Source organism: Larus michahellis, chromosome 4, assembly GCF_964199755.1.
Source record: "Larus michahellis chromosome 4, bLarMic1.1, whole genome shotgun sequence".
NCBI classification, from domain to species: domain Eukaryota; kingdom Metazoa; phylum Chordata; class Aves; order Charadriiformes; family Laridae; genus Larus; species Larus michahellis.
In genome coordinates this window covers 5539952-5555144 of record NC_133899.1, presented here as the reverse complement: position 1 = coordinate 5555144, position 15193 = coordinate 5539952, and the positions used below count along the sequence as shown (strand labels likewise).

Below are 15193 nucleotides of genomic sequence, written 5' to 3'. Positions count from 1 at the left end.
TGTATAACTTCAAAGTAGCATTTCCAGATCCACCACCTACTTAACTTATGGAAGAAAGTTGTACCAGTAAGAAGTAGAGACGTTCCAAATGCAATTTGCTTATTTCACACTCGCCCCCAGGAATCCTGTGTTGTGATTTTAAGAGTTGGCCCTGTTTGACCCTGAAATAGATGTGGTTTCTCCCTTGCCTTCTTTATTTCAAGACTGTCTGTTAAAAATAACTTATATATTGTCACAGTGGGAGTAAGTTTTTGAGGAGTTTAAGTTACGTGTAAGCCAGTAATAGAAAATAATTCATAAATGTAATGAGCTCTATTCTCTTGCAAGACGTGGCTAACCCAAGGGTTTATCCACATGGTGGGATTAATCAGCGTTTTCATACAAAAACAGTTTCTCTGCCATAGCAGTACTGATCAGTTTGCTTACGCTATAGCAAAGCAGAATAAGTGACGTCTTTGAGGACCTCTGTGAAGTACTCAAATTACTTTAACAACGTGAAGACTTGCATAAAGTACGGTGTATGTACTCATACTCGATAGGTACACGGCTATATCTCTGTGTGTTTGCTTACGTTTAGCACATAATTTTACGTGTGCTTGCGTATATACGTTTATATTTCAGCTTGTTTCAGAGATAATTGTACTTCTGTAATGCTGAAGAATTATGGGCATACTAATAAGGAGTTTCATGTTTTAAGTTTGTTTCCTCACTACAATCAATTTATGTTGTACATGTAATTGCAAAGCACAGTTACTTATTTATGTTTTAATTGTGACTTTTACTTTAAACTGGGCATCAGCAGTCTGTGCAGGAAACCAGTACTTATGCATAGGCTGAGATGAGTAGGTTGGTTGCTCTGCTTTTGCTTGAGTCTAAAAGCTGAGGGCTGAATCTTTGGAGCCCAAGAACCACTGACAAATGTAGCAGTCTGGATTTTGATGATGTGCTTGATCGACTTTGCCGCCAGGGAGAACAAGAATGCATGGAATGAAACTACCTGAATACACTGCTGTTCTGTCTGTATCGTTGAATTGCTGCTTCATGCACTGACAGGATGTGCATGGCCAGACCCCTTCATAGCTCAGTTCAACTTGAAATTAGGTTCCATTGATTTTTGGGTCCAGAACAAATGTAGTTTGGCATTTTTGTATTTCAGGCACCTAGGTCTGGCCTGGTTTTGTTTTTGTATAAGTTGTCTTAACGCTTGAACAATTTGGATGAAGGCGGCTGGATGGATCTCTCTGTTGAGATAGGAAATTTGGCCTTTGTAGGAATTTTGCTTTCCTATTAGATATTTTGTAGGTATTTTCAACACCAAGAGTAATTTTGATAGTGCTGTTCTTACTTTGAAATTGTGAAACTTCTGACGACTAAGTAAACATTTTTTTCCTCTCCTTTGTTTTCTTGCAGCCAACTGGGTACATGGAAAACTCCATTTCCTACAGTGCTATTGAAGATGTTCAACTGCTCTCCTGGGAGAATGCCCCCAAGTACTGTTTACAGCTCACAATCCCAGGGGGTACTGTCTTACTGCAGGTACAGTAAACACAGAAGTGCAACTTTCTTTCTCTCTTACTATGAATCTCCTTTGACTTCTGTTTGCTATGCATGAAATCTTAATTAGATGGACTCAGAAAAGGCAGAGAACACAGTGCTGTCAAATTATCTAACCACCAGAAAATTTGCTCAGGGTGATAGCTCTGAAACTCTTCATGTTGTTCACAGTCCGAATGGAAATTTTGGGCCACAGTGATTAAATCTTCTTGCTGATTTTGGGCATCAAAATACTGCTCTCTGGAATGGCGTATTGTTGCACAATTGTATTTTTACATATGGGTCTGGTATTTTTACATATACAGGTCTTATTCCTGCATAAAACAAGTAAAAATTTCATCCTTCAATTCATATAGGAAACCCGTAACTTGCACTGGAACTGACATATATCTTTCTTTTTAAAAGGTATTTGATCTTCACTGAAAGATTTCAGTATATTTGTATGGGTATCTACATATGCTAGTTCTCTAAGTGTTGTTTTCAAACAGAAGACACTGTGTTTGTGTTATTCCACATTTCTTCATCCACTTGTGAGGCTTTGTAGGACTCCTTAGGTCATTCCAAGTTTTAGTGACAGAAAAGCACTCCACAGCACTGAGCTTCGGAACTGCTTTAGAAAAGCAGCTGAAAAGCCAGCTGCTTGGCCCCCAAAGAACTTTGAACAGTCATAACTTGAAAAAGACTGAATTGACTCCAACTTAACTCTTACCATAGTTCTCAACATTGTTTCAAAGGCAATTAGTTACCTCTTACCTTTTGGGAATCAATTTTATAGTTGAATATACAGCTGTGACTATTGTGTATATGCATTTCATGCAGGTAGGACTGTAAACAGACCGAGTGAGCAATTTCTGCAGAAAATGTGAAGAAGAGATCAGTTTAAACTGTGGATAACTCATGAAAAATTAAAAAGGATATCTTTTCTTGAACATGTATGAACAACTTTAAAGAATTGATCGTAGTAGAGTTTGTGTGTTTGAGTGTACACACGCACACACTTAACTGTACCACTTCTGCACAAAGTGTAGTCCAATAGATAAAAAGATGGGAACATACTGAATGATACACTAATGACTGTGATGACAATGTCTGCTGGATCATTTGTCCATGAGAATCATGGACACAGTGCACTGATCCATGCTGCGCAGTCCAGCATTTAGAATGGAATAGACTGTTTCAGTTGAAAGGGCCCTACAGTGATAACCGCCTGACCGATTCAGGGCTGACCAGAAGTTAAAGCGTGGTGTTAAGGGCATTGTCCAAATGCCTTTTAAACACTGACAGGCTTGGGGCATCAACCACCTCTTTAGGAAGACTGTTCCAGCGTTTGACTACCCTCTTGGTAAAGAAATGCTTTCTAACGTTCAGTCTAAACCTCTCCTGGCGCAGCTATGAACCATTCCCATGCATCCTCTCACTGGATACGAGGGAGAAGAGCTCAGCACCTCCCTCTCCACTTCCCCTCCTTAGGAAGCTGTAGAGAGCAATGAGGTCACCCCTCAGCCTCCTTTCCTCCAAACTAGACAAACCCGAAGTCCTTAGCTGCTCCTCATAGGACGTTCCTTCCAGAAGGAATTTCGTTATTTCTTGGTGGTGAATTGTTTGCTGAAGCCCTTGTGGGGCCACAAAGTATGTGGCACTATCTGTATCCAGGGCGGGTTTAATCAAAGCTCTCCTGAGACAGCTCTACCTGCAGATGATGAGAAAAATACCCCAAGTGCTGTCATTCAGTAACCCAAGGCTAGATGCCGAGCTGCCCAAGTTTTCCATACTATAGACTTCTGTAGAGATGTGGAACAGCAAAGTTGACTCTGAGTTGGGAAGCCAGTATGACTAACACTGGGATTGCTAATATTAGGTCCGGCTAGGTCCAGCTCTCGTTTGCCTTCATTTCAGACAGGCTGATGAGTCCGGCCGTCTGCAGAGTTGTTTACCAGCAGCACAGAGAACACAGCACTTGACTTCAGCCCTTCACATGGTTTCTGTGCTTCGGGTTTGGGATGGTTTTGGAATGTCATAAAAATATAATGAGGTTTTGATGATTTTCAACATAGCAAATACACTTCCACTCTGAAACGGTTAGAGGTGTACACAGAAACATTCATGGCCCCATCCTTTGTGGAGTATATTTCTGGAGCTCCCTTTCATTTACTTCACTGGTGTAACCCTGGGGGTTTGCAGCCCTGTAAAGGGGGGCTGCAGCTGTTCCCCCCTTTTAATCTGAAAACGACGCAGCTAAGTAAGTTTGGGATGACCTGAGAACATCTAACTTTGTGGGCTCTCCTGGTGCAGAGGTGACGTTTGAAGCACAGGCCTGTGTCCCATTGCACACAGCATATGTACGTGCCTGTACTCGGTGCCTAGCAAATTTCTGTGGCTCAAATTGACTTACTGATTTTAGGCGTTACCGGGGAGCGTAGGGAGTCTGAATTTCAGACAGGCTGCTGCAAGTCCACCCAAGTCCTGATTCTGTGGTTTGAAAAGCCTCTACTGTGCGTGACACTGGAGAAGGCAGGAGGATGAGCCACGGTTTCCCAACAGCTAGATTAGGGTCCTCGTTCTTGATGAAACCTTCCTTGCCTAATCCGTTAATTGAATTAATTAGAAAAAAACCCTCATTTGTCAAGTTGGCTGTTTTTGATTTTTTCTTGTGATAATTTTGACTCTGCTTTTCCTTAAATTACCTTAATAGTGCTAGCATTTGTGTTTATATCTGTTTCAACAGCTAGAACAGTTGCATCTGCCTTCCCAAATTCTGTTTCTGTGTCTTTAGTCTATGGTTTATGGTAGCTGCCTTTATGGGCCTGCTTAATAGGAAACAAGATAAAGTTTGAACCCAAAGCTGCCTGCTGAGTTTAAAGGAAATTGGTAGGGCGTGCAGGCTTTAATCTGCAGCAGCTTGACATTTATTTCTTTAAAAAAAACCCCAACAAACCAAACACACAAATAATTACGTTTGTGAGAAAGTAACATCTTAGGGTAGATGCTTTGGTATTTTCTTCGAAAAGATCGGCGTCTCTATGTAACCTCGTAGGAACTGATAAAGAAGTGGAGGGAGCTGGGCTTCTGTTGTGTTTATTGCTGACTGGCTGAGCAGACTGGGTCAGATTACATTATAAGTCTATGGGAATTTCAACATAATTGAAAATACAAACTTTAAAAATGTTTTTAGTATGACTTGGTCCTTGGTAGTGCCTCGGTTCATCAAATGTGGCCAGATCGGTGGGAGTATAAAAATAGATTTCCCTTATACAGCTGTAATGTGTATTTACAAATCCAAAACAGTACCAAAAGCTATGTTTAGTATATTTAAGAAATCAAGATGAAAAACTGGGTTGATCTAGTAGGTTTAGCAGAAATTCTCTGGTGTATGTGACAAAGAGTCTAAGAATCCAAAAGACACGTTCACTGAGGTGCTGGGAAGCAGAGATGCTGAGAAATCAGCCCTTGCATACTTCAGCTATTTCCAGATTTCCAAGAGACTTCAATACATTTATGGGAAATTGGGACTTAATGATCTTTTAGAAAATCATTCTGCCCTGCTAGTCTGAGCAGCAGCATGCTCTGATGGAATGTCCAACTCTGGTATCAGGAAGTGTATGACAGTGGAACAAGTAAAACTAGTCCAAAACATGTTCCCAGTGCACTTTTGGTTAAATCTGTTTGTTTTGGTTTTGTTTTTTTTTTTCCCCAAAAGACTTGATCTAACTGAGGTTTATATATAGAAGAATGCTTAAATGAACTTCTTTGACTACCTCCCCTGTTTCATCTAATATTTCTGATTAATTTAAATTTTATATTTTTATATGTGTTTTTGCACATACTGTATTGTGAATTCTTTAATACTATGGGATGCTATTGACATGGTTTGGCGTAAAATGAAGCATTTTAGTAGTTCTGAATCACAAGCTTTCCTGATTTTTCATTTTGCAGAAATATTTTTAAATTCCAACTTCTGCTTCACTTGATTTGAAGCAGAAGCAAATTTCGGACAACTGGCGTTTCCCGCAGATGCAAATTAATTTCCGGCAGTCCTTGTGGGAGGATGTCAGCATGGGGCGTTAGAGCGTCCTTCGTGTATTTGTCTGTTAGGCATGACAAATGCCACCAGAGAGTCCCAGTCCATGTTCAAGTTCTCAGTCCCCGGTCTGCTGTCACCAAGGTCTATTTCTGGCTCATTACTGCACAGTAATGAGTCAGAGAAGGAAGAGTGCCATTACCTTTCCTTACATCATCCTGATGTCCTCCCATAGCAATACTGACCCATCCCAACCTATTTTAACGCATGAAATCTGACAAGCAGCGCCGGAGGTGATGCAGTTCCTCTTAGGAAATCGGATCACAGTAACAGGAGGTGTCTACCTGGGTTTCAGAGGAGGATTTGGTTCTCAGGCGATGAATGGCTTAATCTGGGCTGGGATCACATCGAAAAGTCCTCTTCGTGCCTGTGCTTCCCACTCAGTGTTTGTTGTATAAGCACAACTGTCTGAGCACAGGTGTGTTTCACCACCCGGTGTTTGGGGATTCTCATCGTCCCTTCTGGGAGCCATGGGCAGTCGGTTTTCTAGACATGCTGGAGACTCGTGTTTTCTTTCCTCCTGACAAACAATGTGGTCCCTGGTCTTTCTGATGAGCAGCAGTCAGCTCTCACAGATGATTAGTATTCTTTCCTACAGCTGGGATAGCAGGTATGAAAGAAGGTGTTGCTGAAGCTGGCTCATAGGCCACAAGTTCTTTAGGCCATGAAATAGGGGCTAAATTTAGCCTTTGAAGGAGTGTGAGCTCTTTACTGTCAGTAATTGCTGGGCTAAACTTCTGCTCTTCTGCTTTCCGCTTGTAAAGCACAATGTGCGATTATGGTATTGTCGGCATGATTATGAAGAGGATGCTGCTACTGATAGTGAAATAACTGGAATAACCTTCTGAAAGAGGTTGAAAAAAACTTAGAGTATAATTTCACAAGCTGCTTAGCACCAAATGTAGGAAGAGTCCCAGGAAAAAGGCTTTGGTATTTCAGTCATGACAGTACTGCCTGCTTTCCCCTGGTGTCCTTTCTTTCAAATGGGTCCTAAACGCCTTAAAGCTGCCACTTCCACCCCTGTCACTAGTGGTGTTTTATTCATTTCTTGGCAATCAAGTGTAGTCAGAAGGAAAAACAAACAGAACAGGAAGCCTTGACAAGCACAACGGTCACACGTCCAGCTCGGTGCTTGAGCACGCTGTTTGTGCCAGGGAGTCCCCACGGTAAATGTTTCCACTGGATTTTTTAGTAACGTTTTATTTTAGTCTCCTTGGAGAAACCTGGCTTTTGTTTTAAGTGCGAGTCCAGCCGATGTTGCTGCTGTGTAGAGGTCATGCAAGGACCAGAATCCATCAGAGACAGGGAATATTTTCAGGAGGAAACCGGCATTTCTCGCAATTACCAGCAACTCTGTACCTTGAGTTGAGGCAGAACAATGGCTGGTTTCACTTGCAGGCCTGCCCGTGCCATGGAGGAGCAATGCTGGCATGTGCATCAGCAATGTAAAGGTTTTGTACAGGCTGCAGGGTGCCTGCCATGGGCGTTCGGCTTCTGCAGCCCTGAGCCGCTCTGCTCTGCTCTTCCTCTGGCTGACAATAAATCGGTGCAGAGAAGCCTGCAATATTTTACGGGTCTCAGTAATGAATATCAGCTGGAGGAAAGCATAACAAAACCCCATCCTGCTGACCAGAGAGCAAGCGAGGGAGAGAAAGAGAAATGTAGAATAAAACCAGAAAGAGTGAAAAACTGAGCCTGGATTGTCAAATTCCACTTATTGCCACATCTTTTCAGATGGCACAATCCCCTTAGGAGGGTATGTGTGAAGGATGCTGTTGTGAGGAAAAATCTGGGAACTTTTTTGCTATGTGGACAAGCCTGTGCTTGTATTCTTCTGAGTAACACACATGCCGGTAAAAAGGGATGCCGTAGTGCTAACTTACCGTTAAAGGAGCTTGGTAGCATGGCATGTGTGGCGTGGTGGAAATGACAAATTTTCTGCTGATGCTGGTTGCTGTAGACATATTGGTATCAGTGGAGCCGCGAGTCTTTATATTAGCTAAAAATCTCCACCATCATTTCTGGAGTGGTCGGTTTCTTGTGGAGTTTCAGGTGTTCTGGTTCTCAGCAGCACGCAGGTTCCTATTTTGTCTCCTCCTTGTCTGGGTGGAAACAACTACAGGGGCTGTAACGCTGGCATGAAACAAGTGTTCAGTTTTCTATTTTTGTGAGCAAAAAGAAAATCTGCTTTTAAAAAGTTCACTGTTTTTTAATGAAAAAGTGTATTCCTACTTGTTGACTAAGCAACGAAGTCGGTGTGCAGAGAAAAATACTTCCCTTTTTGAGCAGAGATGTAAATTTACCCATGTTGACCAAAGCTCTGTATATGGAGGCTTTTAATCTCTTGCACAGTTTTCCTCCTGTGAGCAGTCTTTTTGAAGCTAATGAAATTAATCCTATGAGTAAAGGTGGTACTGCAGCTGATCTTAGGTGGCTTTTCCTCTCTGAACATTTACACCCCAAAAATTAGAATATAAAATCCTTCAGAACACAGTTCCAGCATAATCTCATATTAAAAAAAAAAAAGTACTACCTACAGTAAGCATTCTTAAAGTAGATATTCTTCCTCCTCACTGGAATAATAATAAATAAGGTATTCAAACAATTAGTTTGAATCTTCTTGCGCACCTTCTAAGAGTTTTACTGCCACATTTTCCTGTTTTCTAAAGTACTTTTCTACTACGTTTTGGTTATGCAAAAACCTTTATTGTGCAAGAAGCCCCAGTCAGTTGGAGCGTGTGCCACCCACAACCCTGCTAAAGCCATTGCATTTGAGAACAAAATTCTTAGCAGAATTGGGGCCTAAACATACTAAACACACAGGGGGCCCAAATTATTATTTTACATAGGTAGGTTGTAAAATCTCCATTGTACTTCATTCCTGTCTCATTGACTATTTGTAATAACAGCAGGCAAAACTTTTCCAGGTTGAATCTTTTTTTTTAAGTTGGAAAGAAGAACCGGACCCACTGTGTGGGCAAGGCTGAGAGTAAGAAAAACTTTGCCTATGCGGTCAGAATGCCTAAGGAAAGCCTGTTTTAAAGTCTTTTGTGTCTCATTTTCTCCTCTTTATTGTAGCCTAGAGCTGAATAAATATAGTAGGTTATGCCCCCAGCTGGGGTAAAAAAATGTAGGTGTCAGTGCCCAGGATGTGATGACTTCAGTGCAGAAGTGCTGGGCTCTCGGAATGCACATCGGGCTGGAAAACTGGAAGTGTGTGTGCAAGGCCCCAATAAGTGAATTGTAGTTCCCTCCACTGCTTTACATTTCAGTGCTCATTGCTCCAAACTTCAGAAATCTTACGCACAGTAACCTGTATGTTTGAGTAGGTCAGTACACGCAGAGGTGGCCGTTGGCTGGACAGCTGTTGGGATGAGCACCGACGAGAGCCTGATGGCTCTTCTCTCATCCTGGCATGCTATGATGGTAAAAAAGAGATGTTCCATGTAGTCCATTTCTCAGTGTAAGCCTGAAAAAGAGGAGGGAGGAACAAGGGATGCTGTGCAAGACCAAGCCCTTTGTTGTCCTCTGTGAAAGATCCAGTGTTTCCTGCACGTGGCTGTGGTTTCGCAGCTCGCTGGGGTTGGGCAGGCGGAAGAGTGCACTGGGAGGATTAGTCTCTGCTGCCTGGGAGAAGTGGGGAATGCTCGTGTCAGACAGCTCCATCCAGATAAGTGGTTGGGTTAAATGCATTCAGTCTATCTGTGTTGAACACTGTGGAAAGAGCGCTGGTGAAATGACCGTTGGCTTTCCAAGTTCCTCTTACCGTTGAGTCCTGATCATTAATAGAAGCCTGGGGATTCCCTAAAGGTTTGGTTTTCACTTTTGTGTTCACTTCGCCTTCTTTGTCTTCATTTTCCTTGGAAGTGGTCTTGAACAACAGCCCGAGCTCTAAGGGTTTCTAGTTTTAGAGTGGTTCAAACTCCTAACCTAGATCCAGATGCAAGTTTTCTTGATCGCTTCTCCTCTACAATATCTAACACTACGTGTAGGCAGTGCTTGGTCCCACACTTGGAACCTGGTCACTTTGCTAATTTTATTTTTTAAATGCTTTTTGTGTATTGCTGCTGTCAAGCTAAACAAGTCTTTCCTCTGCTGGTTTTGGTTTTGCCTTTTATAGCATTCTTTGTTTGTTTTCTCCTCCAGTATTTGTGGTCCACTTGTGCATCTACCTCTGCTTGGTGCTGTTGTCCTCATTAACAGTTTCTGTCACCCAGTTTATGTAAAGGCTCCAGTCGGTTGCACAATCTATCTACGCATAGTATTTTCTAATTATTTGTAGTGGTCTTACAATCTGTAGCTACTGACAACCCAAAATTAGGAGAACAATTAACAGTTCTCAACAGTTCCCATTTAGGGCTTTAGCATTTGCTCTTACTTTAGACTTTAGTGCATTTTTGGTTCAAGTCACGTAACGGTGAGACCAGGGACTAAATCAGATTGATGTTTTGCCTGTTTGAGAGTAGTACTTCATCTGCCTAGAATATTTTGGATTTAATAAGTTTAAATAACAGTATCTTAGTTTGCATAGCTCCTATATACTCAATCTGCATATGTGTTTGGTTTGGTTTTTTTAAGTAATGTATGTGTAACTTGCAATATTATTATTGCTATTGCTTAGTATGCATGCTCAAGACTACAAGAACTTTCAATTTTACTTATTCTTTAAAGGGCTTTGATGCTAGCATTTGAAATTAAGTTGGTTTTTTTTGTTCCCCTTTAAAATAAAAGAAAAAAGGTTCAATTTGAAACCAAATCTTTCAAAGAAATCTGGTCGCTTTTTAAAGCATTTTGTCTGGACCATGATAAGAAATATCTAAGCATATTTGCTTAATACCTTTTTAATTATGTTAAAAATGTTCTTCAGGCTTTTTGTGGCGAATTATTTTTGACCTTTTTATTATATTAAAATATAGTATAAAGTTATGTTATAATGCACACATATACATAAAATACTTTGTAAATAACAGAAAAAAGAAAAGGAAGTTATGCTTTTTGTTTCCATTTGTAACAAATTCATATTCTGGTATGTCAGTGTTCTTCATGAAAAGGAGTTTGTTTTTGACTTGGTGGTCAGCCAAGATTATTTATGATAGATTTATTATGCTTTGCTGCCTAGAGATCTACCGGAGGAGCAATTGATTCTCATCAATAAATAAAAAATTAATATGTAATACATATATAAAAGATCATTATTCCATTTAATTCAGAGAATTCAGTCGGAATTTATGTCACGGAGACATCAGTATCTTGAGATTTAACACGGTTTTTGTAACCATGCGGCTTTTTTACTTCTAGTATTCTTGCCGTTATCAGTTCACTGAACCAATGTCAGGAAGTTAAATTCTTTCTGTGGTGTGGATTTTGAATGCTTACCTGAAAAGGGGTTGAGGAGTGAAATTTGTTGAATGATGCTTTAATTTGCAAGAAGTATGTGGGTTTTAGCTAGTGAAGAACCTCGCCTTTTTTTTTTTTTAACATAGATTTACAGGCTATCCTGTAATTTTCACTGATCGTGTAAAACGTTTTGAATTGTAAGTAAAAATTGCCCATTGGCAGCAATGAGATAGAGTTGGAAAAGCCAAAGGGCATCTCTACCCACTCAAATATTTCAAACTTATGTCACCTTGTTAAGGCATGCATATTTACGTCACTGTAGATGCTTTTATATTTTTTGATACCGAGCCTTTTGACCTTTGGGAGTGTTGAACTATTCCTCCGTTGGCTACGAACCTGGCTTCACGCTGAGAATTTCTGGCAGCCGTGCTTAATACGGACAAAAATGGGTGATCGCTGGGAGTGATTATTGCAACATTTATGCCCGTTGCTGCAAACAGTCTGTGCAGGTATCTGCATGTCTGTGTGTGTGTTATGCTTTTCACTCTTTTTTTTAATATCGCTGAAAGAGCTAAGACGTTATTTGAATTGCTTTCGGGCCAGCTGAGGAACAGGACAAGAAGGGAAACTAGAGTATGGAAAAAAACCCACCCCTCCTAGTAAAATGTCAACCCGTCTTCTTGCTCTGTGCCCGATGATTAATCGCCAAGGCAAATGTCCGACAGACGTTAAATATCTGACCAAAACGTGGTTGAAATCAGGGAGATTTTTTCACAGTCTTTGGGTTGGACACTGTTTCACGTGAGGTTAATGTTTTGTGAGGTTTTGGTTCAGTGTTTTACATTTGCAGCAAGGTCTTCGTGTCACTGCTTTCTGTGAAAATAAACTGCTTGTAATGTAAAGCTGTAGCTTTGAGCAGAGATTCCCCCACTTTGAGGCTGGGGCTGAAGTTAGCCGGGGTCATAAAGTTCAGAAGAATACCATGAGTGCCACCTTACTGGTTTTAGGGCACACGTGGATGATTTGCTTAGTTTCGGCTGGGTGATCTGAAGCACTGGTAGAAACTAATGATTCTGTTTGTAACTTTTATTTATTGCAGGCTGCAAACAGTTACCTGAGGGATCAGTGGTTCCATTCTTTGCAGTGGAAGGTAAGTTCTGCACTTCATTGTCGTCTTTGTCTGCCTCTAAGAATACTTTTTAGCATTCCCTATTCCTTCACTGTAAAAGCCCTCAATGGGTAAAGTATTTTTCTTACAGAAACCCTAAATCAGAACATGTATGCAGTTTCAACTTGTTCATATTGTGACTGAAGTGGGTAAATTAACTTGTTACGTAGGCCAGCTTTATCAGCATGTGTGACTGGCTTCGAAAAGTAGATAGCCAGTAAATTCACATTTAAACAGTAGAGAGATTGGATGGTTTCGGTTTTGCACGATGAGACTACAGCCTAATCATATGCTCTGGACTCTTGGGCTATTTGGTTTTTTTGTTTGTTTGTTTCTTTCTTTTTCTGAGAAACTAGGGAGAAAAGCTGTCTTTTAGAGCTGCTTATTTTAAGTAGCACCAATTGTTATGCATCAGCCTGTGTCTATGCTTTAGGATGATTTGGATTTAAAGACAGTTTCCATTTCAGAGGTCTCAAGCCCTTTCTCATTTTCAGTGGGCCCTGAGTAGGGGAAGCGGATCACAGCGACAACATTGTCTCTCAAAAGCAGCACATTCCTCATCAAAAACTGTAGCTGCTGACCTTTGGATGGAATCTGTACGGATCTTTGCAGCTGGAAACAAGTTTTGGCCAGATGCTGAATATGGTTGTCCTCTCTTGTCTTGCGGTGGGAAATACAAGCGGTAGCTTTTCAGCTCAGGACTTGTTTTCGGCAGGGTTTCAGTGAAGTCAGCCAGGTTGGCTGTGGAGCTAATCAAGATTTCAGCCTGCTGACAGCAACCACATGTGAAAATTTAAGGAAGTCCCTCCCACCAAACTGGTTTTTTTGTAGGTGTGTTTGATAGTTGCAAAATAGCCGTGTGGCAAAACGACAGTGTTGGTGTGCTTTGTGTGGCCATCAGCATCTGGCAGAACCGTATTCTGAGCAGATACAGGTTCTTATCAGTAGGAGCCAAGTGTTGAGATCTCCTTTTCCAGACCACTGGCATATTCTCCAGCCTGTTACCCTGATTGCCTAAATAAGCGTGGGACAGTAGTGCTGATAGCAGAAGGCTAAGCTGTGGTGTGGCACTTTATTTTGGCCTCTTGACAGTATCATTAACACAATGCCTAGCCAGTCTTGCTTTCTTTGCTGCTCCTGAGGATAAAAAAGAGCTTAAAGCCTGCAGTGGCTTTAAGCCACTCTCTCCATGTGGCTGTTATTTTCCCTCCTTCTTTGGCAGGCAAGGATGATCAGAGAAAGTGTGGACAGAAATGATGATGGAATTTCTTTTACTTCTTTTCCCCAAACCAGGATGGCTGGTGGCATATGCCCACTTTGCTCCTGCAGTGAGGGCAAAATCAGGGTCGGAGGTGCAACTCTGAAAAAGAAGTAAGCAGTGGTAAAGATGCAGCCTGGCCCCACCACCACCCACCCCATCAATTAAATTTTATATATATATATATATATATATATATATATATATATATATAAAGCCTAGACAGAGTAACCTGGCTTGCTCACATGCCTTTGGTCGTGGAGAGGGAGCTTTGCTCTGTGGGAGTTGTTTTTAAAGGAGTATTTCTTAAACTTTCCAATGCTTCTGACCAAGCCTCTCATTTTGGGAAACTCTGAGTAATTTAACTTGTTGCAAAGTAGAATTTATTTTTGCTTCCTTGCTTCCCTCCCCACCCCCATTAAGTTTGTTTTTGAAAAACAAGTGAAACATTATCTTGATTTGAAAGACCTTCCCTTTACCAAGAATAGCAAGTAGCTTTTTCCCATAAGAACAGTGACAGGGTTTAGTCACTGCCCAGGTACTTTACAATAACAAATTCCTCTTTGCTAAAATGGAGATAGTTTTGATGGGGTTTGTTGCTTAATAGTTCAGAGGAAGAACACCTGGTAACTTTCTGCTCTTTACTTTGGTTGATATTTGGCAGGTTTAAGTGAGATCACAACAGAACTAAGAGGCAAGATGAGCGGTGTATCCAGGAGAGCGTAGGAGTGCAGTTATGTGGTCTACCTTGGTGAAGTTTATCACTTCACTAGCACCGTAGCCTAAGACTTTAAGAGCCAGGTGCCAAGGTTCATCTCACTCCATAATTTGTATGGTTTGATGATTAAGCAGGTAGTGGGGGAACCCACAGAAAAACAGGAAGCCTATTCTTCTGGAATGGGTCATTTACACAAAGAACCAGCTGGCAGCGAGATCGCCGCAGCTGTATTATAATTGGGTGGTTGTGCTGATGAATGGTATATTTGTCCAGTGGTCTTACAAATAATAGGTCAAAACATTTCTGTGGGCATGTAGAACACAGATGCAAACTGGTGCAGATAGCTGAAGCAGTTATTTGGGGGAAAACATTCAACAGAGATGAGCTTCCTATTGTTTGTACTTGTGTGGTGGAAGCATTTAGGGGGGTCCGGCCGAACCCAGAGCGCCACTGTACTAGGCACTAGATGTGGGTGGAGCAGAAGACCTTCACTTCCCCTGCCCTGCCCAAACAAGGCTGGAGGAACCCCTTTTACAGATGGCAAACCGATATTCTGAGCGTTTCCAGCAGTGGGGGTTGCCCCCTTTGATCTTAGAACAGGAATACTTATATTACAGTTGTGGGAGCAGCTCCACATTCTGTCGGTGTCCTTCTGGCTCCTTTTTCCTGTGCTTCGAGCCTTGGGGATCAGATGCTGCATGTGGTCTGAGCTACCTGGAAAATGGCTGGGTCCAGTGAATAGCTGTGGTGTTAAATGTTTGGGGAAGCTCTTTAGGATCAGGCATGTACTGGTTATTCTTTGGTCTTGTATGAGGGTGCTAAGGTCTGTGAGGCCTTTTATGTGGTGCAGTTTTGAGGATTAATACGCTGTGGGAATTCAATTTGCCAGCCAGCACCCTGGAAATAACTTTTGTTCTGGAGACAAACATTGAAATACAAATCAAGAATAATTTCTTTCTGCAGCGCAGAGAATAATAAAAGAGATGCTACAGATAAATAGAAAGAAAAGAAAACGCAACACATAATTATCCCATGTTTTAGATCCAGCTCCAAGAGGTTTTATGTGTCATCCAACTAACT

The 15193-nt window shown here is 41.4% G+C and overlaps 1 protein-coding gene across 1 annotated transcript in view; it reads left to right on the top strand.

Annotated features, from left to right (window-relative positions):
• Positions 1-15193, top strand: part of CMIP (c-Maf inducing protein) — a 139155-nt gene that overhangs the window by 71384 nt on the left and 52578 nt on the right. Inside the window, exons 2-3 of the mRNA XM_074582841.1 lie at positions 1411-1536; positions 12069-12119. Coding sequence (XP_074438942.1) covers positions 1411-1536; positions 12069-12119 — 177 coding nt within the window. The remainder of the gene's footprint in view (positions 1-1410; positions 1537-12068; positions 12120-15193) is intronic.